We start from the raw sequence: 23,771 nt of genomic DNA, 5'->3' as shown, positions 1-23,771 counted from the left end.
TGCTTGGTTTGGTGTGGTGTGGTGTTTATTTGTTTTTTTTTCTCCATTACTTATAAAGCCAAGTGCTGTGCTGAGTCATTGAAGCTTCTGACCGTTCGATGGAGAACCAGCTCCTCAACATGCTAGTCAGATCTTAGGACTTCTCTCTCGATCATTCATGTGTCCTGTCATCACTGGGAACACGGCCAGTTTATTAAACAGCATTTTCTCACAACAAAAATGTTGATTTTTAATTGTGTTTTTTTTTTTTTTTGCACTCCCAATTTACTGAAGAGGGGTGAGCAGAGACCTGTTAGGGAAATGTCCTGCCCTGCCCTCCCGTCTGCAGCAGGATGAATTCACCATCCAAACCTCCGGACCCTTAGCATGAAGGCAGTGGGTGCAAAAGCCAGCAGAGGACGGGTGAGGTTAATCAGTACTGCAGAGGTGTTTCTGAGCGTTTTGAGAGTTTGCCAGCGACTCCCTCAGTCGGCTTGGTTCTCAGGCAAGGGTTTCTCGACCAGTTAAACACTGCTGGGTTCAAGGGAGTGTGAGATAAGTGTGAGTTACCAATGCCAGACCCGAGTTACAACACGAGGGGTTACCATCAGAGGTAAGGCACGTAATACAGGGGCTTAGAGGCGTTTTGGGATCTACTTTGATGGAATTATTCCAACTTTGGCAGGGCAAGGCCCAAATAAGTGATGTGCTCTAATTTGTCCCTGCTTTGTGAGGGCATTGGACCAGAAAGGTCATCCAGAGATCTGTTCTGATCTGTATTACTGTATGATACTTAAAGGGGGCTCCTGAGAAACGTGGGAGCAAACTTTTTAGCAGGGCTTGTTGCAGTAGGACAACGGGTAATGGTTTTAAACTAAAAGAGGGTAGATTTAGCTTAGCCACAAGGAAGAAATTTTTTATGCTGAGGGTGGAGGAGCACTGGCCCACGTTGCCCAGAGACCTGGTGGATGCCCCATCCCTGGAAACATTCCAGGCCAGGCTGGACGGGGCTCTGAGCAACCTGATCCGGTTGGAGATGTCCCTGCTCCTTGCAGGGGGGTTGGACTGGATGGGCTTGAAAGGTCCCTTCCCACCCAAACCATCCTGTGATGTTTAAGGGAAGGAAGCTGCTGGCAGCAGTGCTTTGTGGATCCAGAAGTAAGGAGCGAGGGAGGATTTGGCACTGTCGTGCTCGAGTGCTCCTCTGGAGTGCTGGGTGGGTGCAGCAGACTGTCAGTAAGGTGACCACTGTCTCCTAGATATGTGCCTTTTTGTGGTGAACAGACCTATTAGGAGGAAGCCGTTGTGGATTGAGATGAGAAAAAGGGGGCGGGGGGTAGTAAACAAACTCCAGCATATGGACCAGCATGTTCTTCACACGTTGAGCAAATGACATGCTATCTGAATTACTCAGGAAAAGTCTGGGGACATAGGAAGGAGGGTTTGGACACTGGGTAGCTTTAAAATCCATACTGCAAGAAGTCCTCGCAAGAAGTAGACAGAAGGAACTGAAAGATACTCAGCAAGTATCGGTCCGCACATCACAACTGGATCTGTGAAAACCACATCAAATTTGCTCTCTCTCAAATACTGCATCATGTCTTTGTTGTGCAAAAGGCTCTTACAGTTGGTGAAAAAAACCTTGATAATGTCAAACATGCTTTGATACATTGTAAAAATAATATTCAAAACAGATTGTTCAATAAAATGAGCACCAATAAATGACTTGAGCGCAACACCGAAATGTTCCTCTGCGTAAGGTATTGGATACGCTTTCACTGTGTAGTTCTGAGGCTCACTTGGATTCAGAGACAAACTTGTTGACGGTACGACCACAACAACTTCATGTCCATTTTGCTGGAGTTTCCCTACCACTGGGCGCATGCTGAGCCAGTGACTTCCATCGTGAGGCAACACCAGGATCTTTCCACCTTCAGCAAGGATGAAAGGAGATAACAGAAGAAGAAACATCCAAGGATGCTGGTAAAAAAACTGAGATGGAGGAGCCATTTCCGTGGCAGTAAACGAGTTCGTTCTGCTCTGGAGGCATCCGACAGAGTCCTTTATATGAAGGTCCATGCAAGCTTTAACTTTTCTGCAGGGAATTTATTGGCTGCAGAAATAAATATTTAACTTCCCAGTATAGCTGTGGTTATCTTTCAGTGTTGCAATTGCTCACAACACAGGGAATGGGAGCCACTGCTCTTGGAAAAAGATGTCGTCCTTTGTACTTTTTGTTAATCTTTAAGCTTGGAGGTGTCTCAGTATGTTCCTTCCTTCAAGAAACTAAGAGGACCAGGGACGTAATCTTGTAATAACACTTGTGGTTAATACCATTGACTTGGTAAGTACTCAGTGAGAAAATAAGCCTTGTTTTGCTGTACCAGACCATCAGGGCAAAAACTGTGGAAAAGGTGAGACAGCAACAAGATGGACAGAATTTAAAAAAACCCCATGAATTTAGAAGTAAACAGAGAACAGATAAACAGACAAAGAAAGGATTACATTCTCGGGGTAGCACAGAATCAGCTGAGGTCAGATGTAAGCTGGGTAATTATCGTTCAGAAAATTAACAGACTGGCTCATTTTCCCAAATAACATTGTAGGTTTACAGGTGTTTGTTGTTTGTTATGCAGTAGCAAAGGGCAGCTGGGCCCCTTGCAGGTTTGAAGGGTGTGGTGCTGCTTATGGACTGTGGTTGTAGGTGCAGAGGATAGTTTGGGGAACAGGGTCCTCAAAGACTGAGAACCAAGTGTGAGCTCTGGCATCTGGGAGGAGAGGCTTTCCCACTGGGTACTCAGGACAGAAATGTTACGTTAAACAAGGCTGAATTTTGGGTGGCTCGAGGCTGCAGGTTTACTTTCCTCCTACAAGCACCTCTCGCCGTAAGGCTTGTGGGTTACTCCAGGTGTCTCTTGGAGCTGGCACGGAACGTTGCAGCGATGATCTGTTGACTGCAAGTTGGAAAGTAATCTTACTCTAAGTCTTTGCAAGAGCAAGAAGCAGCAGGCAGCTAAGCAAATCACGGAACAGAGATCATTTCTAGGACAGCTCTTTCCGAAGCCGTAAACAGAAATCATGTGAAAGTGACGGTATGGGATCCTGAAATGAATGACTGCACCCTCACAGAAAGGTGACATTTAAGGCTGCCCAGGCCACCGTAATTGGAACATTTCCTAACTTTTGTGGGGCAATGTATTTGATATTTGTGAATATAATACTCTTACAGCCTTTCTGGATTTCTGTGTGTAGACCTTTGCCAAGTATTGTACCTTTAGACGGAAATTAGAGAGTGTGTTTTAGTTTAAGCGGGAGACAAACTCCCCACGGAAGGGGAAACTAAGGCAGTAGCTCCAATTGCCACGAGGGAATTTTTGTTGCAAGAACTGTGTTGGTCCATACTGTGCATTGAAGATGTACAGTGCACGATGGTTAAACTTCCTTTTTCACAGTTAGCGCTGCTTTTACTTGCCTCCTGTTTTGTATTTCTGAACCGTAGAGATCAACCCAGGGCTTACCACTCTCTATGAATAGGTAGCTGTTTTTCTCCCATATGGCTCGCCTCACATTTGTTTGCACTCTACTGCATTACTGCCTTGCTGCTTGGCACTGTTCACAGCAAAACAGGAGAAATTCCTCTGCTCTCTGTAGAAAATGAAGCTAGAAAAGGCGGGATGAAGATATACCAGGTTTTTCAAGGTTTGGAACATGTGATTTCCACCAAGTGACAAATGCGACAGGAGACGCCAGGAATAAAGTAAGGGCAGGAGGGCTCTGCCTTTGTAACAAGCTGCAAACCGTCTGCAGCTCTGAGACCTTCAAGACACAGAAGCCAAGACTTAGGTCACGCAACCAGCCATCATTTGCCTCTTAAATCTCCAACTACGAAGTGCCACTCTCTTGAGCCTAACGCAAGAGAATGCCTTATTTATAGTATTGTTCTAATATTCTGATTTAGAATATTGTTCTTGATTTGCCTTATTCTTTGTTAACTTCAGTGGACTCTGCATAAGCCCATCAAAGAGTCTAAGAGAAATCTGAAGCAAGAAAGAGCAAAACCCTTCAGCTCAAGGATACTGCACTGCAGTTGTGCAGTGATACTGTGTGGCCACCATTCAGAAGTGAGGGGGTCATTTCATAGGAAAGAGACTTGTGTCCTGCTCTGTGCCTGGAAGGAATAGTCTAGTGCTAGTAATTGGTTTAGAGATCACATGCTAACTATCAAAACAGATGTCATTTTCTAGAGTAGCTTTCAAAATCCTGCAGAACAATTCTGGTAAAAGCAAATGTCAAGAAATAGGTATGAAAACTTATCTGAGTTTTGCATAGAAGTGTCTTTCACCAAATACACAGTTTTAGATTAAATCTTTCCATTTCCACGTGACATGTATGTTCCACCATGATCTGCACTCAGAAATAACTTAACATAGCCAGCCAGTTTGGAAGCCATACGTCATGAAAACACAGCCAAAGCAAGTTAACTGACTTTACTGAGCCTGGAGTTACAAACCAAAGATGACTCTCGGGTCCTTGGGTTTTTGGTCAGGTGAAAGAGATACATGTCAGACTCCACAAACATGAAATCAAATCTGCATCTGGCTGGTGAATAATACACATTCACTGAGGACAGTAATTTGTAGCTGGCAGGTGAAGTCCATTTTTTGTTGGACTTGTCAGGAAATCCTCATTAATTCAAGTAAGTAATCTGCCTCCATAAAGGAAACTTGATTTCAGCCTGTGGAAAACAACTGCCAAAGCCTGGTTATATTAAACCATTACCAGAAATAAAAAAAAAAATAATTCCATAGCACTGAACTTACAGAAATGACGCAATTGCATTGGCTTGGAAAATGTATAATTTGGACGAAGAGGAACATACCTTAGGCAGCGGTTTCCCCTCAGCACAGTTTATGCCTCCAATAAAGATCATGTTGGGCATCACTGGTCTGACGTACTCAAACACAAAGTCATATCTCAGAAGCCAAATGGCAGCAGAGTTCAGGAGGTCTAACAGGGACACATCTCTCTGAAGAAGTTCGGAGGAAAGCTTTATTGCCTCTTTGTATAAACCGTTACAGTACGCAAGCTCCAGGAGGGAAACCAGTGCATTTTCCACTCTCTGGAAAAAAGTCATGCGGTCTGAGTTCAAGGTGAATAGTCTCGGGATGTAGGACAGAGGGTTTGGGCACTGTGGAGCTTCATAGTGTAAGCTGCAAGGAAATCCTCTCACGAAGAACAGAAATGGAAGAGAAAAATAATTAGCAACTATCGGTCCACACATAAAGACGGGGTCTGTTAGGACAGCGTCAAAGCCACTTTGATTCAAGTACTGCAGGGTCTCCTTGCTGTCAAACAGGTCCCTGCACTGAGTAAAGAACATCGAGAAAACGTGCAGTGAGCTGTCGTACCGTGCTAGAGCCTTCAGCGGCAGAGGCAGGTTCTTCAGGTGAGTGTCAACGTATGCATTAAAGGCATTGTCCAGCTGTTCCAGCGTGTGAGACACTGGGTATGTTTTCACAGCGTACGCTGCTGTCGTTTCCAACTGCCAGGTTATTTCTGGCAGGAGCACCACCACTTCGTGTCCTCTTGCGCTGAGCTTTTCAACCACTGGCTGCAGGCTAAGCCAGTGGCTTCCGACCATGGGCACCACCAGGAGTTTCCCTCCATCTGAGAGGCCAGGAAGGAGCAGGATAAAAATCCAGGCAGAGCAAAGCTGCAAAGTCATGTTCCTGTGGTCAGAACACGGTCTGTGAAAGTTGTCTTCAGGCTGTAGCTTGAAGATGCCTTTAAAGGAAGGCGATGATTTGTCTGTTGAGTTGTGCTGCTTTGTCGTAATCTTCTAGTTAATGATTTCTTGCTCTGAGTTGTGGGGTTGGTGCTTGGTTTGGTGTGGTGTGGTGTTTATTTGTTTTTTTTTCTCCATTACTTATAAAGCCAAGTGCTGTGCTGAGTCATTGAAGCTTCTGACCGTTCGATGGAGAACCAGCTCCTCAACATGCTAGTCAGATCTTAGGACTTCTCTCTCGATCATTCATGTGTCCTGTCATCACTGGGAACACGGCCAGTTTATTAAACAGCATTTTCTCACAACAAAAATGTTGATTTTTAATTGTGTTTTTTTTTTTTTTTGCACTCCCAATTTACTGAAGAGGGGTGAGCAGAGACCTGTTAGGGAAATGTCCTGCCCTGCCCTCCCGTCTGCAGCAGGATGAATTCACCATCCAAACCTCCGGACCCTTAGCATGAAGGCAGTGGGTGCAAAAGCCAGCAGAGGACGGGTGAGGTTAATCAGTACTGCAGAGGTGTTTCTGAGCGTTTTGAGAGTTTGCCAGCGACTCCCTCAGTCGGCTTGGTTCTCAGGCAAGGGTTTCTCGACCAGTTAAACACTGCTGGGTTCAAGGGAGTGTGAGATAAGTGTGAGTTACCAATGCCAGACCCGAGTTACAACACGAGGGGTTACCATCAGAGGTAAGGCACGTAATACAGGGGCTTAGAGGCGTTTTGGGATCTACTTTCATGGAATTATTCCAACTTTGGCAGGGCAAGGCCCAAATAAGTGATGTGCTCTAATTTGTCCCTGCTTTGTGAGGGCATTGGACCAGAAAGGTCATCCAGAGATCTGTTCTGATCTGTATTACTGTATGATACTTAAAGGGGGCTCCTGAGAAACGTGGGAGCAAACTTTTTAGCAGGGCTTGTTGCAGTAGGACAACGGGTAATGGTTTTAAACTAAAAGAGGGTAGATTTAGCTTAGCCACAAGGAAGAAATTTTTTATGCTGAGGGTGGAGGAGCACTGGCCCACGTTGCCCAGAGACCTGGTGGATGCCCCATCCCTGGAAACATTCCAGGCCAGGCTGGACGGGGCTCTGAGCAACCTGATCCGGTTGGAGATGTCCCTGCTCCTTGCAGGGGGGTTGGACTGGATGGGCTTGAAAGGTCCCTTCCCACCCAAACCATCCTGTGATGTTTAAGGGAAGGAAGCTGCTGGCAGCAGTGCTTTGTGGATCCAGAAGTAAGGAGCGAGGGAGGATTTGGCACTGTCGTGCTCGAGTGCTCCTCTGGAGTGCTGGGTGGGTGCAGCAGACTGTCAGTAAGGTGACCACTGTCTCCTAGATATGTGCCTTTTTGTGGTGAACAGACCTATTAGGAGCAAGCCGTTGTGGATTGAGATGAGAAAAAGGGGGCGGGGGGTAGTAAACAAACTCCAGCATATGGACCAGCATGTTCTTCACACGTTGAGCAAATGACATGCTATCTGAATTACTCAGGAAAAGTCTGGGGACATAGGAAGGAGGGTTTGGACACTGGGTAGCTTTAAAATCCATACTGCAAGGAAGTCCTCGCAAGAAGTAGACAGAAGGAACTGAAAGATACTCAGCAAGTATCGGTCCGCACATCACAACTGGATCTGTGAAAACCACATCAAATTTGCTCTCTCTCAAATACTGCATCATGTCTTTGTTGTGCAAAAGGCTCTTACAGTTGGTGAAAAAAACCTTGATAATGTCAAACATGCTTTGATACATTGTAAAAATAATATTCAAAACAGATTGTTCAATAAAATGAGCACCAATAAATGACTTGAGCGCAACACCGAAATGTTCCTCTGCGTAAGGTATTGGATACGCTTTCACTGTGTAGTTCTGAGGCTCACTTGGATTCAGAGACAAACTTGTTGACGGTACGACCACAACAACTTCATGTCCATTTTGCTGGAGTTTCCCTACCACTGGGCGCATGCTGAGCCAGTTACTTCCATCGTGAGGCAACACCAGGATCTTTCCACCTTCAGCAAGGATGAAAGGAGATAACAGAAGAAGAAACATCCAAGGATGCTGGTAAAAAAACTGAGATGGAGGAGCCATTTCCGTGGCAGTAAACGAGTTCGTTCTGCTCTGGAGGCATCCGACAGAGTCCTTTATATGAAGGTCCATGCAAGCTTTAACTTTTCTGCAGGGAATTTATTGGCTGCAGAAATAAATATTTAACTTCCCAGTATAGCTGTGGTTATCTTTCAGTGTTGCAATTGCTCACAACACAGGGAATGGGAGCCACTGCTCTTGGAAAAAGATGTCGTCCTTTGTACTTTTTGTTAATCTTTAAGCTTGGAGGTGTCTCAGTATGTTCCTTCCTTCAAGAAACTAAGAGGACCAGGGACGTAATCTTGTAATAACACTTGTGGTTAATACCATTGACTTGGTAAGTACTCAGTGAGAAAATAAGCCTTGTTTTGCTGTACCAGACCATCAGGGCAAAAACTGTGGAAAAGGTGAGACAGCAACAAGATGGACAGAATTTAAAAAAACCCCATGAATTTAGAAGTAAACAGAGAACAGATAAACAGACAAAGAAAGGATTACATTCTCGGGGTAGCACAGAATCAGCTGAGGTCAGATGTAAGCTGGGTAATTATCGTTCAGAAAATTAACAGACTGGCTCATTTTCCCAAATAACATTGTAGGTTTACAGGTGTTTGTTGTTTGTTATGCAGTAGCAAAGGGCAGCTGGGCCCCTTGCAGGTTTGAAGGGTGTGGTGCTGCTTATGGACTGTGGTTGTAGGTGCAGAGGATAGTTTGGGGAACAGGGTCCTCAAAGACTGAGAACCAAGTGTGAGCTCTGGCATCTGGGAGGAGAGGCTTTCCCACTGGGTACTCAGGACAGAAATGTTACGTTAAACAAGGCTGAATTTTGGGTGGCTCGAGGCTGCAGGTTTACTTTCCTCCTACAAGCACCTCTCGCCGTAAGGCTTGTGGGTTACTCCAGGTGTCTCTTGGAGCTGGCACGGAACGTTGCAGCGATGATCTGTTGACTGCAAGTTGGAAAGTAATCTTACTCTAAGTCTTTGCAAGAGCAAGAAGCAGCAGGCAGCTAAGCAAATCACGGAACAGAGATCATTTCTAGGACAGCTCTTTCCGAAGCCGTAAACAGAAATCATGTGAAAGTGACGGTATGGGATCCTGAAATGAATGACTGCACCCTCACAGAAAGGTGACATTTAAGGCTGCCCAGGCCACCGTAATTGGAACATTTCCTAACTTTTGTGGGGCAATGTATTTGATATTTGTGAATATAATACTCTTACAGCCTTTCTGGATTTCTGTGTGTAGACCTTTGCCAAGTATTGTACCTTTAGACGGAAATTAGAGAGTGTGTTTTAGTTTAAGCGGGAGACAAACTCCCCACGGAAGGGGAAACTAAGGCAGTAGCTCCAATTGCCACGAGGGAATTTTTGTTGCAAGAACTGTGTTGGTCCATACTGTGCATTGAAGATGTACAGTGCACGATGGTTAAACTTCCTTTTTCACAGTTAGCGCTGCTTTTACTTGCCTCCTGTTTTGTATTTCTGAACCGTAGAGATCAACCCAGGGCTTACCACTCTCTATGAATAGGTAGCTGTTTTTCTCCCATATGGCTCGCCTCACATTTGTTTGCACTCTACTGCATTACTGCCTTGCTGCTTGGCACTGTTCACAGCAAAACAGGAGAAATTCCTCTGCTCTCTGTAGAAAATGAAGCTAGAAAAGGCGGGATGAAGATATACCAGGTTTTTCAAGGTTTGGAACATGTGATTTCCACCAAGTGACAAATGCGACAGGAGACGCCAGGAATAAAGTAAGGGCAGGAGGGCTCTGCCTTTGTAACAAGCTGCAAACCGTCTGCAGCTCTGAGACCTTCAAGACACAGAAGCCAAGACTTAGGTCACGCAACCAGCCATCATTTGCCTCTTAAATCTCCAACTACGAAGTGCCACTCTCTTGAGCCTAACGCAAGAGAATGCCTTATTTATAGTATTGTTCTAATATTCTGATTTAGAATATTGTTCTTGATTTGCCTTATTCTTTGTTAACTTCAGTGGACTCTGCATAAGCCCATCAAAGAGTCTAAGAGAAATCTGAAGCAAGAAAGAGCAAAACCCTTCAGCTCAAGGATACTGCACTGCAGTTGTGCAGTGATACTGTGTGGCCACCATTCAGAAGTGAGGGGGTCATTTCATAGGAAAGAGACTTGTGTCCTGCTCTGTGCCTGGAAGGAATAGTCTAGTGCTAGTAATTGGTTTAGAGATCACATGCTAACTATCAAAACAGATGTCATTTTCTAGAGTAGCTTTCAAAATCCTGCAGAACAATTCTGGTAAAAGCAAATGTCAAGAAATAGGTATGAAAACTTATCTGAGTTTTGCATAGAAGTGTCTTTCACCAAATACACAGTTTTAGATTAAATCTTTCCATTTCCACGTGACATGTATGTTCCACCATGATCTGCACTCAGAAATAACTTAACATAGCCAGCCAGTTTGGAAGCCATACGTCATGAAAACACAGCCAAAGCAAGTTAACTGACTTTACTGAGCCTGGAGTTACAAACCAAAGATGACTCTCGGGTCCTTGGGTTTTTGGTCAGGTGAAAGAGATACATGTCAGACTCCACAAACATGAAATCAAATCTGCATCTGGCTGGTGAATAATACACATTCACTGAGGACAGTAATTTGTAGCTGGCAGGTGAAGTCCATTTTTTCTTGGACTTGTCAGGAAATCCTCATTAATTCAAGTAAGTAATCTGCCTCCATAAAGGAAACTTGATTTCAGCCTGTGGAAAACAACTGCCAAAGCCTGGTTATATTAAACCATTACCAGAAATAAAAAAAATAATAATTCCATAGCACTGAACTTACAGAAATGACGCAATTGCATTGGCTTGGAAAATGTATAATTTGGACGAAGAGGAACATACCTTAGGCAGCGGTTTCCCCTCAGCACAGTTTATGCCTCCAATAAAGATCATGTTGGGCATCACTGGTCTGACGTACTCAAACACAAAGTCAAATCTCAGAAGCCAAATGGCAGCAGAGTTCAGGAGGTCTAACAGGGACACATCTCTCTGAAGAAGTTCGGAGGAAAGCTTTATTGCCTCTTTGTATAAACCGTTACAGTACGCAAGCTCCAGGAGGGAAACCAGTGCATTTTCCACTCTCTGGAAAAAAGTCATGCGGTCTGAGTTCAAGGTGAATAGTCTCGGGATGTAGGACAGAGGGTTTGGGCACTGTGGAGCTTCATAGTGTAAGCTGCAAGGAAATCCTCTCACGAAGAACAGAAATGGAAGAGAAAAATAATTAGCAACTATTGGTCCACACATAAAGACGGGGTCTGTTAGGACAGCGTCAAAGCCGCTTTGATTCAAGTACTGCAGGGTCTCCTTGCTGTCAAACAGGTCCCTGCACTGAGTAAAGAACATCGAGAAAACGTGCAGTGAGCTGTCGTACCGTGCTAGAGCCTTCAGCGGCAGAGGCAGGTTCTTCAGGTGAGTGTCAACGTATGCATTAAAGGCATTGTCCAGCTGTTCCAGCGTGTGAGACACTGGGTATGTTTTCACAGCGTACGCCGCTGTCGTTTCCAACTGCCAGGTTATTTCTGGCAGGAGCACCACCACTTCGTGTCCTCTTGCGCTGAGCTTTTCAACCACTGGCTGCAGGCTAAGCCAGTGGCTTCCACCCATGGGCACCACCAGGAGTTTCCCTCCATCTGAGAGGCCAGGAAGGAACAGGATAAAAATCCAGGCAGAGCAAAGCTGCAAAGTCATGTTCCTGTGGTCAGAACACGGTCTGTGAAAGTTGTCTTCAGGCTGTAGCTTGAAGATGCCTTTAAAGGAAGGCGATGATTTGTCTGTTGAGTTGTGCTGCTTTGTCGTAATCTTCTAGTTAATGATTTCTTGCTCTGGGTTGTGTGGTTGGTGCTTGGTTTGGTGTGGTGTGGTGTTTATTTGTTTTTTTTTCTCCATTACTTATAAAGCCAAGTGCTGTGCTGAGTCATTGAAGCTTCTGACCGTTCGATGGAGAACCAGCTCCTCAACATGCTAGTCAGATCTTAGGACTTCTCTCTCGATCATTCATGTGTCCTGTCATCACTGGGAACACGGCCAGTTTATTAAACAGCATTTTCTCACAACAAAAATGTTGATTTTTAATTGTGGTTTTTTTTTTTTTTGCACTCCCAATTTACTGAAGAGGGGTGAGCAGAGACCTGTTAGGGAAATGTCCTGCCCTGCCCTCCCGTCTGCAGCAGGATGAATTCGCCATCCAAACCTCCAGACCCTTAGCATGAAGGCAGTGGGTGCAAAAGCCAGCAGAGGACGGGTGAGGTTAATCAGTACTGCAGAGGTGTTTCTGAGTGTTTTGAGAGTTTGCCAGCGACTCCCTCAGTCGGCTTGGTTCTCAGGCAAGGGTTTCTCGACCAGTTAAACACTGCTGGGTTCAAGGGAGTGTGAGATAAGTGTGAGTTACCAATGCCAGACCCGAGTTACAACACGAGGGGTTACCATCAGAGGTAAGGCACGTAATCCAGGGGCTTAGAGGCGTTTTGGGATCTACTTTGATGGAATTATTCCAACTTTGGCAGGGCAAGGCCCAAATAAGTGATGTGCTCTAATTTGTCCCTGCTTTGTGAGGGCATTGGACCAGAAAGGTCATCCAGAGATCTGTTCTGATCTGTATTACTGTATGATACTTAAAGGGGGCTCCTGAGAAACGTGGGAGCAAACTTTTTAGCAGGGCTTGTTGCAGTAGGACAACGGGTAATGGTTTTAAACTAAAAGAGGGTAGATTTAGCTTAGCCACAAGGAAGAAATTTTTTATGCTGAGGGTGGAGGAGCACTGGCCCACGTTGCCCAGAGACCTGGTGGATGCCCCATCCCTGGAAACATTCCAGGCCAGGCTGGACGGGGCTCTGAGCAACCTGATCCGGTTGGAGAGGTCCCTGCTCCTTGCAGGGGGGTTGGACTGGATGGGCTTGAAAGGTCCCTTCCCACCCAAACCATCCTGTGATGTTTAAGGGAAGGAAGTTGCTGGCAGCAGTGCTTTGTGGATCCAGAAGTAAGAAGCGAGGGAGGATTTGGCACTGTCGTGCTCGAGTGCTCCTCTGGAGTGCTGGGTGGGTGCAGCAGACTGTCAGTAAGGTGACCACTGTCTCCTAGATATGTGCCTTTTTGTGGTGAACAGACCTATTAGGAGCAAGCCGTTGTGGATTGAGATGAGAAAAAGGGGGCGGGGGGTAGTAAACAAACTCCAGCATATGGACCAGCATGTTCTTCACACGTTGAGCAAATGACATGCTATCTGAATTATTCAGGAAAAGTCTGGGGACATAGGAAGGAGGGTTTGGACACTGGGTAGCTTTAAAATCCATACTGCAAGGAAGTCCTCGCAAGAAGTAGACAGAAGGAACTGAAAGATACTCAGCAAGTATCGGTCCGCACATCACAACTGGATCTGTGAAAACCACATCAAATTTGCTCTCTCTCAAATACTGCATCATGTCTTTGTTGTGCAAAAGGCTCTTACAGTTGGTGAAAAAAACCTTGATAATGTCAAACATGCTTTGATACATTGTAAAAATAATATTCAAAACAGATTGTTCAATAAAATGAGCACCAATAAATGACTTGAGCGCAACACCGAAATGTTCCTCTGCGTAAGGTATTGGATACGCTTTCACTGTGTAGTTCTGAGGCTCACTTGGATTCAGAGACAAACTTGTTGACGGTACGACCACAACAACTTCATGTCCATTTTGCTGGAGTTTCCCTACCACTGGGCGCATGCTGAGCCAGTGACTTCCATCGTGAGGCAACACCAGGATCTTTCCACCTTCAGCAAGGATGAAAGGAGATAACAGAAGAAGAAACATCCAAGGACGCTGGTAAAAAAACTGAGATGGAGGAGCCATTTCCGTGGCAGTAAACGAGTTCGTTCTGCTCTGGAGGCATCCGACAGAGTCCTTTATATGAAGGTCCATGCAAGCTTTAACTTTTCTGCAGGGAATTTATTGGCTGCAGAAATAAATATTTAACTTCCCAGTATAGCTGTGGTTATCTTTCAGTGTTGCAATTGCTCACAACACAGGGAATGGGAGCCACTGCTCTTGGAAAAAGATGTCGTCCTTTGTACTTTTTGTTAATCTTTAAGCTTGGAGGTGTCTCAGTATGTTCCTTCCTTCAAGAAACTAAGAGGACCAGGGACGTAATCTTGTAATAACACTTGTGGTTAATACCATTGACTTGGTAAGTACTCAGTGAGAAAATAAGCCTTGTTTTGCTGTACCAGACCATCAGGGCAAAAACTGTGGAAAAGGTGAGACAGCAACAAGATGGACAGAATTTAAAAAAACCCCATGAATTTAGAAGTAAACAGAGAACAGATAAACAGACAAAGAAAGGATTACATTCTCGGGGTAGCACAGAATCAGCTGAGGTCAGATGTAAGCTGGGTAATTATCGTTCAGAAAATTAACAGACTGGCTCATTTTCCCAAATAACATTGTAGGTTTACAGGTGTTTGTTGTTTGTTATGCAGCAGCAAAGGGCAGCTGGGCCCCTTGCAGGTTTGAAGGGTGTGGTGCTGCTTATGGACTGTGGTTGTAGGTGCAGAGGATAGTTTGGGGAACAGGGTCCTCAAAGACTGAGAACCAAGTGTGAGCTCTGGCATCTGGGAGGAGAGGCTTTCCCACTGGGTACTCAGGACAGAAATGTTACGTTAAACAAGGCTGAATCTTGGGTGGCTCGAGGCTGCAGGTTTACTTTCCTTCTACAAGCACCTCTCGCCGTAAGGCTTGTGGGTTACTCCAGGTGTCTCTTGGAGCTGGCACGGAACGTTGCAGCGATGATCTGTTGACTGCAAGTTGGAAAGTAATCTTACTCTAAGTCTTTGCAAGAGCAAGAAGCAGCAGGCAGCTAAGCAAATCACGGAACAGAGATCATTTCTAGGACCGCCCTTTCCGAAGCCGTAAACAGAAATCATGTGAAAGTGACGGTATGGGATCCTGAAATGAATGACTGCACCCTCACAGAAAGGTGACATTTAAGGCTGCCCAGGCCACCGTAATTGGAACATTTCCTAACTTTTGTGGGGCAATGTATTTGATATTTGTGAATATAATACTCTTACAGCCTTTCTGGATTTCTGTGTGTAGACCTCTGCCAAGTATTGTACCTTTAGACTGAAATTAGAGAGTGTGTTTTAGTTTAAGCGGGAGACAAACTCCCCACGGAAGGGGAAACTAAGGCAGTAGCTCCAATTGTCACGAGGGAATTTTTGTTGCAAGAACTGTGTTTTACAGCTTCCTTCAATATATATCTCTTCTTCAAACTATGAGAGGCCCAGGGGTGTGGACCAGAGCAAACTGAAGAGGACAGTGCGATGAACTGTTTGGTTACAGCAGCCATTTCAGGTTGGTCCATACTGTGCATTGAAGATGTACAGTGCACGATGGTTAAACTTCCTTTTTCACAGTTAGCGCTGCTTTTACTTGCCTCCTGTTTTGTATTTCTGAACCGTAGAGATCAACCCAGGGCTTACCACTCTCTATGAATAGGTAGCTGTTTTTCTCCCATATGGCTCGCCTCACATTTGTTTGCACTCTACTGCATTACTGCCTTGCTGCTTGGCACTGTTCACAGCAAACCAGGAGAAATTCCTCTGCTCTCTGTAGAAAATGAAGCTAAAAAAGGCGGGATGAAGATATACCAGGTTTTTCAAGGTTTGGAACATGTGATTTCCACCAAGTGACAAATGCGACAGGAGACGCCAGGAATAAAGTAAGGGCAGGAGGGCTCTGCCTTTGTAACAAGCTGCAAACCGTCTGCAGCTCTGAGACCTTCAAGACACAGAAGCCAAGACTTAGGTCACGCAACCAGCCATCATTTGCCTCTTAAATCTCCAACTACGAAGTGCCACTCTCTTGAGCCTAACGCAAGAGAATGCCTTATTTATAGTATTGTTCTAATATTCTGATTTAGAATATTGTTCTTGATTTGCCTTATTCTTTGTTAACTTCAGTGGACTCTGCATAAGCCCATCAAAGAGTCTAAGAGAAATCTGAAGCAAGAAAGAGCAAAACCCTTCAGCTCAAGGATACTGCACTGCAGTTGTGCAGTGATACTGTGTGGCCACCATTCAGAAGTGAGGGGGTCATTTCATAGGAAAGAGACTTGTGTCCTGCTCTGTGCCTGGAAGGAATAGTCTAGTGCTAGTAATTGGTTTAGAGATCACATGCTAACTATCAAAACAGATGTCATTTTCTAGAGTAGCTTTCAAAATCCTGCAGAACAATTCTGGTAAAAGCAAATGTCAAGAAATAGGTATGAAAACTTATCTGAGTTTTGCATAGAAGTGTCTTTCACCAAATACACAGTTTTAGATTAAATCTTTCCATTTCCACGTGACATGTATGTTCCACCATGATCTGCACTCAGAAATAACTTAACATAGCCAGCCAGTTTGGAAGCCATACGTCATGAAAACACAGCCAAAGCAAGTTAACTGACTTTACTGAGCCTGGAGTTACAAACCAAAGATGACTCTCGGGTCCTTGGGTTTTTGGTCAGGTGAAAGAGATACATGTCAGACTCCACAAACATGAAATCAAATCTGCATCTGGCTGGTGAATAATACACATTCACTGAGGACAGTAATTTGTAGCTGGCAGGTGAAGTCCATTTTTTCTTGGACTTGTCAGGAAATCCTCATTAATTCAAGTAAGTAATCTGCCTCCATAAAGGAAACTTGATTTCAGCCTGTGGAAAACAACTGCCAAAGCCTGGTTATATTAAACCATTACCAGAAATAAAAAAAAAAATAATTCCATAGCACTGAACTTACAGAAATGACGCAATTGCATTGGCTTGGAAAATGTATAATTTGGACGAAGAGGAACATACCTTAGGCAGCGGTTTCCCCTCAGCACAGTTTATGCCTCCAATAAAGATCATGTTGGGCATCACTGGTCTGACGTACTCAAACACAAAGTCATATCTCAGAAGCCAAATGGCAGCAGAGTTCAGGAGGTCTAACAGGGACACATCTCTCTGAAGAAGTTCGGAGGAAAGCTTTATTGCCTCTTTGTATAAACCGTTACAGTACGCAAGCTCCAGGAGGGAAACCAGTGCATTTTCCACTCTCTGGAAAAAAGTCATGCGGTCTGAGTTCAAGGTGAATAGTCTCGGGATGTAGGACAGAGGGTTTGGGCACTGTGGAGCTTCATAGTGTAAGCTGCAAGGAAATCCTCTCACGAAGAACAGAAATGGAAGAGAAAAATAATTAGCAACTATCGGTCCACACATAAAGACGGGGTCTGTTAGGACAGCGTCAAAGCCGCTTTGATTCAAGTACTGCAGGGTCTCCTTGCTGTCAAACAGGTCCCTGCACTGAGTAAAGAACATCGAGAAAACGTGCAGTGAGCTGTCGTACCGTGCTAGAGCCTTCAGCGGCAGAGGCAGGTTCTTCAGGTGAGTGTCAACGTATGCATTAAAGGCATTGTCCAGCTGTTCCAGCGTGTGAGACACTGGGTATGTTTTCACAGCGTACGCTGCTGTCGTTTCCAACTGCCAGGTTATTTCTGGCAGGAGCACCACCACTTCGTGTCCTCTTGCGCTGAGCTTTTCAACCACTGGCTGCAGGCTAAGCCAGTGGCTTCCGACCATGGGCACCACCAGGAGTTTCCCTCCATCTGAGAGGCCAGGAAGGAGCAGGATAAAAATCCAGGCAGAGCAAAGCTGCAAAGTCATGTTCCTGTGGTCAGAACACGGTCTGTGAAAGTTGTCTTCAGGCTGTAGCTTGAAGATGCCTTTAAAGGAAGGCGATGATTTGTCTGTTGAGTTGTGCTGCTTTGTCGTAATCTTCTAGTTAATGATTTCTTGCTCTGAGTTGTGGGGTTGGTGCTTGGTTTGGTGTGGTGTGGTGTTTATTTGTTTTTTTTTCTCCATTACTTATAAAGCCAAGTGCTGTGCTGAGTCATTGAAGCTTCTGACCGTTCGATGGAGAACCAGCTCCTCAACATGCTAGTCAGATCTTAGGACTTCTCTCTCGATCATTCATGTGTCCTGTCATCACTGGGAACACGGCCAGTTTATTAAACAGCATTTTCTCACAACAAAAATGTTGATTTTTAATTGTGTTTTTTTTTTTTTTTGCACTCCCAATTTACTGAAGAGGGGTGAGCAGAGACCTGTTAGGGAAATGTCCTGCCCTGCCCTCCCGTCTGCAGCAGGATGAATTCACCATCCAAACCTCCGGACCCTTAGCATGAAGGCAGTGGGTGCAAAAGCCAGCAGAGGACGGGTGAGGTTAATCAGTACTGCAGAGGTGTTTCTGAGTGTTTTGAGAGTTTGCCAGCCACTCCCTCAGTCGGCTTGGTTCTCAGGCAAGGGTTTCTCGACCAGTTAAACACTGCTGGGTTCAAGGGAGTGTGAGATAAGTGTGAGTTACCAATGCCAGACCCGAGTTACAACACGAGGGGTTACCATCAGAGGTAAGGCACGTAATACAGGGGCTTAGAGGCGTTTTGGGATCTACTTTGATGGAATTATTCCAACTTTGGCAGGGCAAGGCCCAAATAAGTGATGTGCTCTAATTTGTCCCTGCTTTGTGAGGGCATTGGACCAGAAAGGTCATCCAGAGATCTGTTCTGATCTGTATTACTGTATGATACTTAAAGGGGGCTCCTGAGAAACGTGGGAGCAAACTTTTTAGCAGGGCTTGTTGCAGTAGGACAACGGGTAATGGTTTTAAACTAAAAGAGGGTAGATTTAGCTTAGCCACAAGGAAGAAATTTTTTATGCTGAGGGTGGAGGAGCACTGGCCCACGTTGCCCAGAGACCTGGTGGATGCCCCATCCCTGGAAACATTCCAGGCCAGGCTGGACGGGGCTCTGAGCAACCTGATCCGGTTGGAGATGTCCCTGCTCCTTGCAGGGGGGTTGGACTGGATGGGCTTGAAAGGTCCCTTCCCACCCAAACCATTCTGTGATGTTTAAGGGAAGGAAGCTGCTGGCAGCAGTGCTTTGTGGATCCAGAAGTAAGGAGCGAGGGAGGATTTGGCACTGTCGTGCTCGAGTGCTCCTCTGGAGTGCTGGGTGGGTGCAGCAGACTGTCAGTAAGGTGACCACTGTCTCCTAGATATGTGCCTTTTTGTGGTGAACAGACCTATTAGGAGCAAGCCGTTGTGGATTGAGATGAGAAAAAGGGGGCGGGGGGTAGTAAACAAACTCCAGCATATGGACCAGCATGTTCTTCACACGTTGAGCAAATGACATGCTATCTGAATTATTCAGGAAAAGTCTGGGGACATAGGAAGGAGGGTTTGGACACTGGGTAGCTTTAAAATCCATACTGCAAGGAAGTCCTCGCAAGAAGTAGACAGAAGGAACTGAAAGATACTCAGCAAGTATCGGTCCGCACATCACAACTGGATCTGTGAAAACCACATCAAATTTGCTCTCTCTCAAATACTGCATCATGTCTTTGTTGTGCAAAAGGCTCTTACAGTTGGTGAAAAAAACCTTGATAATGTCAAACATGCTTTGATACATTGTAAAAATAATATTCAAAACAGATTGTTCAATAAAATGAGCACCAATAAATGACTTGAGCGCAACACCGAAATGTTCCTCTGCGTAAGGTATTGGATACGCTTTCACTGTGTAGTTCTGAGGCTCACTTGGATTCAGAGACAAACTTGTTGACGGTACGACCACAACAACTTCATGTCCATTTTGCTGGAGTTTCCCTACCACTGGGCGCATGCTGAGCCAGTGACTTCCATCGTGAGGCAACACCAGGATCTTTCCACCTTCAGCAAGGATGAAAGGAGATAACAGAAGAAGAAACATCCAAGGACGCTGGTAAAAAAACTGAGATGGAGGAGCCATTTCCGTGGCAGTAAACGAGTTCGTTCTGCTCTGGAGGCATCCGACAGAGTCCTTTATATGAAGGTCCATGCAAGCTTTAACTTTTCTGCAGGGAATTTATTGGCTGCAGAAATAAATATTTAACTTCCCAGTATAGCTGTGGTTATCTTTCAGTGTTGCAATTGCTCACAACACAGGGAATGGGAGCCACTGCTCTTGGAAAAAGATGTCGTCCTTTGTACTTTTTGTTAATCTTTAAGCTTGGAGGTGTCTCAGTATGTTCCTTCCTTCAAGAAACTAAGAGGACGAGGGACATAATCTTGTAATAACACTTGTGGTTAATACCATTGACTTGGTAAGTACTCAGTGAGAAAATAAGCCTTGTTTTGCTGTACCAGACCATCAGGGCAAAAACTGTGGAAAAGGTGAGACAGCAACAAGATGGACAGAATTTAAAAAAACCCCATGAATTTAGAAGTAAACAGAGAACAGATAAACAGACAAAGAAAGGATTACATTCTCGGGGTAGCACAGAATCAGCTGAGGTCAGATGTAAGCTGGGTAATTATTGTTCAGAAAATTAACAGACTGGCTCATTTTCCCAAATAACATTGTAGGTTTACAGGTGTTTGTTGTTTGTTATGCAGTAGCAAAGGGCAGCTGGGCCCCTTGCAGGTTTGAAGGGTGTGGTGCTGCTTATGGACTGTGGTTGTAGGTGCAGAGGATAGTTTGGGGAACAGGGTCCTCAAAGACTGAGAACCAAGTGTGAGCTCTGGCATCTGGGAGGAGAGGCTTTCCCACTGGGTACTCAGGACAGAAATGTTACGTTAAACAAGGCTGAATCTTGGGTGGCTCGAGGCTGCAGGTTTACTTTCCTCCTACAAGCACCTCTCGCCGTAAGGCTTGTGGGTTACTCCAGGTGTCTCTTGGAGCTGGCACGGAACGTTGCAGCGATGATCTGTTGACTGCAAGTTGGAAAGTAATCTTACTCTAAGTCTTTGCAAGAGCAAGAAGCAGCAGGCAGCTAAGCAAATCACGGAACAGAGATCATTTCTAGGACAGCTCTTTCCGAAGCCGTAAACAGAAATCATGTGAAAGTGACGGTATGGGATCCTGAAATGAATGACTGCACCCTCACAGAAAGGTGACATTTAAGGCTGCCCAGGCCACCGTAATTGGAACATTTCCTAACTTTTGTGGGGCAATGTATTTGATATTTGTGAATATAATACTCTTACAGCCTTTCTGGATTTCTGTGTGTAGACCTTTGCCAAGTATTGTACCTTTAGACTGAAATTAGAGGGTGTGTTTTAGTTTAAGCGGCAGACAAACTCCCCACGGAAGGGGAAACTAAGGCAGTAGCTCCAATTGCCACGAGGGAATTTTTGTTGCAAGAACTGTGTTGGTCCATACTGTGCATTGAAGATGTACAGTGCACGATGGTTAAACTTCCTTTTTCACAGTTAGCGCTGCTTTTACTTGCCTCCTGTTTTGTATTTCTGAACCGCAGAGATCAACCCAGGGCTTACCACTCTCTATGAATAGGTAGCTGTTTTTCTCCCATATGGCTCGCCTCACATTTGTTTGCACTCTTCTGCATTACTGCCTTGCTGCTTGGCACTGTTCACAGCAAAACAGGAGAAATTCCTCTGCTCTATGTAGAAAATGAAGCTAGAAAAGGCGGGATGAAGATATACCAGGTTTTTCAAGGTTTGGAACATGTGATTTCCACCAAGTGACAAATGCGACAGGAGACGCCAGGAATAAAGTAAGGGCAGGAGGGCTCTGCCTTTGTAACAAGCTGCAAACCGTCTGCAGCTCTGAGACCTTCAAGACACAGAAGCCAAGACTTAGGTCACGCAACCAGCCATCATTTGCCTCTTAAATCTCCAACTACGAAGTGCCACTCTCTTGAGCCTAACGCAAGAGAATGCCTTATTTATAGTATTGTTCTAATATTCTGATTTAGAATATTGTTCTTGATTTGCCTTATTCTTTGTTAACTTCAGTGGACTCTGCATAAGCCCATCAAAGAGTCTAAGAGAAATCTGAAGCAAGAAAGAGCAAAACCCTTCAGCTCAAGGATACTGCACTGCAGTTGTGCAGTGATACTGTGTGGCCACCATTCAGAAGTGAGGGGGTCATTTCATAGGAAAGAGACTTGTGTCCTGCTCTGTGCCTGGAAGGAATAGTCTAGTGCTAGTAATTGGTTTAGAGATCACATGCTAACTATCAAAACAGATGTCATTTTCTAGAGTAGCTTTCAAAATCCTGCAGAACAATTCTGGTAAAAGCAAATGTCAAGAAATAGGTATGAAAACTTATCTGAGTTTTGCATAGAAGTGTCTTTCACCAAATACACAGTTTTAGATTAAATCTTTCCATTTCCACGTGACATGTATGTTCCACCATGATCTGCACTCAGAAATAACTTAACATAGCCAGCCAGTTTGGAAGCCATACGTCATGAAAACACAGCCAAAGCAAGTTAACTGACTTTACTGAGCCTGGAGTTACAAACCAAAGATGACTCTCGGGTCCTTGGGTTTTTGGTCAGGTGAAAGAGATACATGTCAGACTCCACAAACATGAAATCAAATCTGCATCTGGCTGGTGAATAATACACATTCACTGAGGACAGTAATTTGTAGCTGGCAGGTGAAGTCCATTTTTTCTTGGACTTGTCAGGAAATCCTCATTAATTCAAGTAAGTAATCTGCCTCCATAAAGGAAACTTGATTTCAGCCTGTGGAAAACAACTGCCAAAGCCTGGTTATATTAAACCATTACCAGAAATAAAAAAAAAAAATAATTCCATAGCACTGAACTTACAGAAATGACGCAATTGCATTGGCTTGGAAAATGTATAATTTGGACGAAGAGGAACATACCTTAGGCAGCGGTTTCCCCTCAGCACAGTTTATGCCTCCAATAAAGATCATGTTGGGCATCACTGGTCTGACGTACTCAAACACAAAGTCAAATCTCAGAAGCCAAATGGCAGCAGAGTTCAGGAGGTCTAACAGGGACACATCTCTCTGAAGAAGTTCGGAGGAAAGCTTTATTGCCTCCTTGTATAAACCGTTACAGTACGCAAGCTCCAGGAGGGAAACCAGTGCATTTTCCACTCTCTGGAAAAAAGTCATGCGGTCTGAGTTCAAGGTGAATAGTCTCGGGATGTAGGACAGAGGGTTTGGGCACTGTGGAGCTTCATAGTGTAAGCTGCAAGGAAATCCTCTCATGAAGAACAGAAATGGAAGAGAAAAATAATTAGCAACTATCGGTCCACACATAAAGACGGGGTCTGTTAGGACAGCGTCAAAGCCGCTTTGATTCAAGTACTGCAGGGTCTCCTTGCTGTCAAACAGGTCCCTGCACTGAGTAAAGAACATCGAGAAAACGTGCACTGAGCTGTCGTACCGTGCTAGAGCCTTCAGCGGCAGAGGCAGGTTCTTCAGGTGAGTGTCAACGTATGCATTAAAGGCATTGTCCAGCTGTTCCAGCGTGTGAGACACTGGGTATGTTTTCACAGCGTACGCCACTGTCGTTTCCAACTGCCAGGTTATTTCTGGCAGGAGCACCACCACTTCGTGTCCTCTTGCGCTGAGCTTTTCAACCACTGGCTGCAGGCTAAGCCAGTGGCTTCCACCCATGGGCACCACCAGGAGTTTCCCTCCATCTGAGAGGCCAGGAAGGAGCAGGATAAAAATCCAGGCAGAGCAAAGCTGCAAAGTCATGTTCCTGTGGTCAGAACACGGTCTGTGAAAGTTGTCTTCAGGCTGTAGCTTGAAGATGCCTTTAAAGGAAGGCGATGATTTGTCTGTTGAGTTGTGCTGCTTTGTCGTAATCTTCTAGTTAATGATTTCTTGCTCTGGGTTGTGGGTTGGTGTTTGGTTTGGTGTGGTGTGGTGTTTATTTGGTTTTTTTTCTCCATGACTTATAAAGCCAAGTGCTGTGCTGAGTCATTGAAGCTCCTGACCGTTCGATGGAGAACCAGCTCCTCAACATGCTAGTCAGATCTTAGGACTTCTCTCTCGATCATTCATGTGTCCTGTCATCACTGGGAACACGGCCAGTTTACTAAACAGCATTTTCTCACAACAAAAACGTTGAGT

The 23,771-nt window shown here is 44.9% G+C and overlaps 2 protein-coding genes and 5 pseudogenes across 2 annotated transcripts; all 7 read right to left on the bottom strand.

Annotated features, from left to right (window-relative positions):
* Nucleotides 1-1,234: 1,234 nt before the first annotated feature.
* On the bottom strand, nt 1,235-1,989 carry LOC147600328 (UDP-glucuronosyltransferase 1A6 pseudogene; annotated as a pseudogene).
* Nucleotides 1,990-3,639: 1,650 nt separating this feature from the next.
* LOC147600327 (UDP-glucuronosyltransferase 1A8 pseudogene) lies at nt 3,640-5,768 on the bottom strand (annotated as a pseudogene).
* A 3,655-nt stretch (nt 5,769-9,423) lies between these two features.
* On the bottom strand, nt 9,424-11,560 carry LOC104475159 (UDP-glucuronosyltransferase 1A8). The gene is made up of 2 exons (XM_086750987.1): nt 10,715-11,560; nt 9,424-9,495 (listed from the first exon to the last, which is right to left on the bottom strand). The coding sequence occupies exons 1-2, from the start codon at nt 11,558-11,560 to the stop codon at nt 9,424-9,426; spliced, it is 918 nt and encodes a 305-aa protein (XP_086607113.1).
* A 1,385-nt stretch (nt 11,561-12,945) lies between these two features.
* Nucleotides 12,946-13,701, bottom strand: LOC147600326 (UDP-glucuronosyltransferase 1A6 pseudogene; annotated as a pseudogene).
* A 268-nt stretch (nt 13,702-13,969) lies between these two features.
* On the bottom strand, nt 13,970-17,600 carry LOC147600325 (UDP-glucuronosyltransferase 1A8 pseudogene; annotated as a pseudogene).
* A 122-nt stretch (nt 17,601-17,722) lies between these two features.
* Nucleotides 17,723-23,745, bottom strand: LOC147600323 (UDP-glucuronosyltransferase 1A8-like). The gene is made up of 2 exons (XM_086750681.1): nt 22,548-23,745; nt 17,723-18,197 (listed from the first exon to the last, which is right to left on the bottom strand). The coding sequence occupies exons 1-2, from the start codon at nt 23,391-23,393 to the stop codon at nt 18,168-18,170; spliced, it is 876 nt and encodes a 291-aa protein (XP_086606807.1). The 5' UTR covers nt 23,394-23,745; the 3' UTR covers nt 17,723-18,167.
* LOC147600324 (UDP-glucuronosyltransferase 1A6 pseudogene) lies at nt 18,681-19,669 on the bottom strand (annotated as a pseudogene).
* Nucleotides 23,746-23,771: the final 26 nt, after the last annotated feature.

The sequence above is a fragment of the Chlamydotis macqueenii genome, chromosome 6, assembly GCF_036417535.1.
Source record: "Chlamydotis macqueenii isolate bChlMac1 chromosome 6, bChlMac1.mat, whole genome shotgun sequence".
Taxonomy (NCBI): Eukaryota; Metazoa; Chordata; class Aves; order Otidiformes; family Otididae; genus Chlamydotis; species Chlamydotis macqueenii.
This window is presented reverse-complemented; position numbering and strand designations above follow the sequence as displayed.

Excerpts from the sequence above, each read along its gene's own strand:
- LOC147600323 (XM_086750681.1), bottom strand. The coding sequence starts at position 23,393 with ATGACTTTGCAGCTTTGCTCTGCCTGGATTTTTATCCTGCTCCTTCCT. Across the intron at positions 18,198-22,547 it reads AGGGGAAACCGCTGCCTAAG|TGTTTAACTGGTCGAGAAAC; the intron begins GTATGTTCCTCT and ends TGAACCCAGCAG.
- LOC104475159 (XM_086750987.1), bottom strand. The coding sequence starts at position 11,560 with ATGACTTTGCAGCTTTGCTCTGCCTGGATTTTTATCCTGTTCCTTCCT. Across the intron at positions 9,496-10,714 it reads AGGGGAAACCGCTGCCTAAG|CTTCATTTTCTACAGAGAGC; the intron begins GTATGTTCCTCT and ends CGCCTTTTCTAG.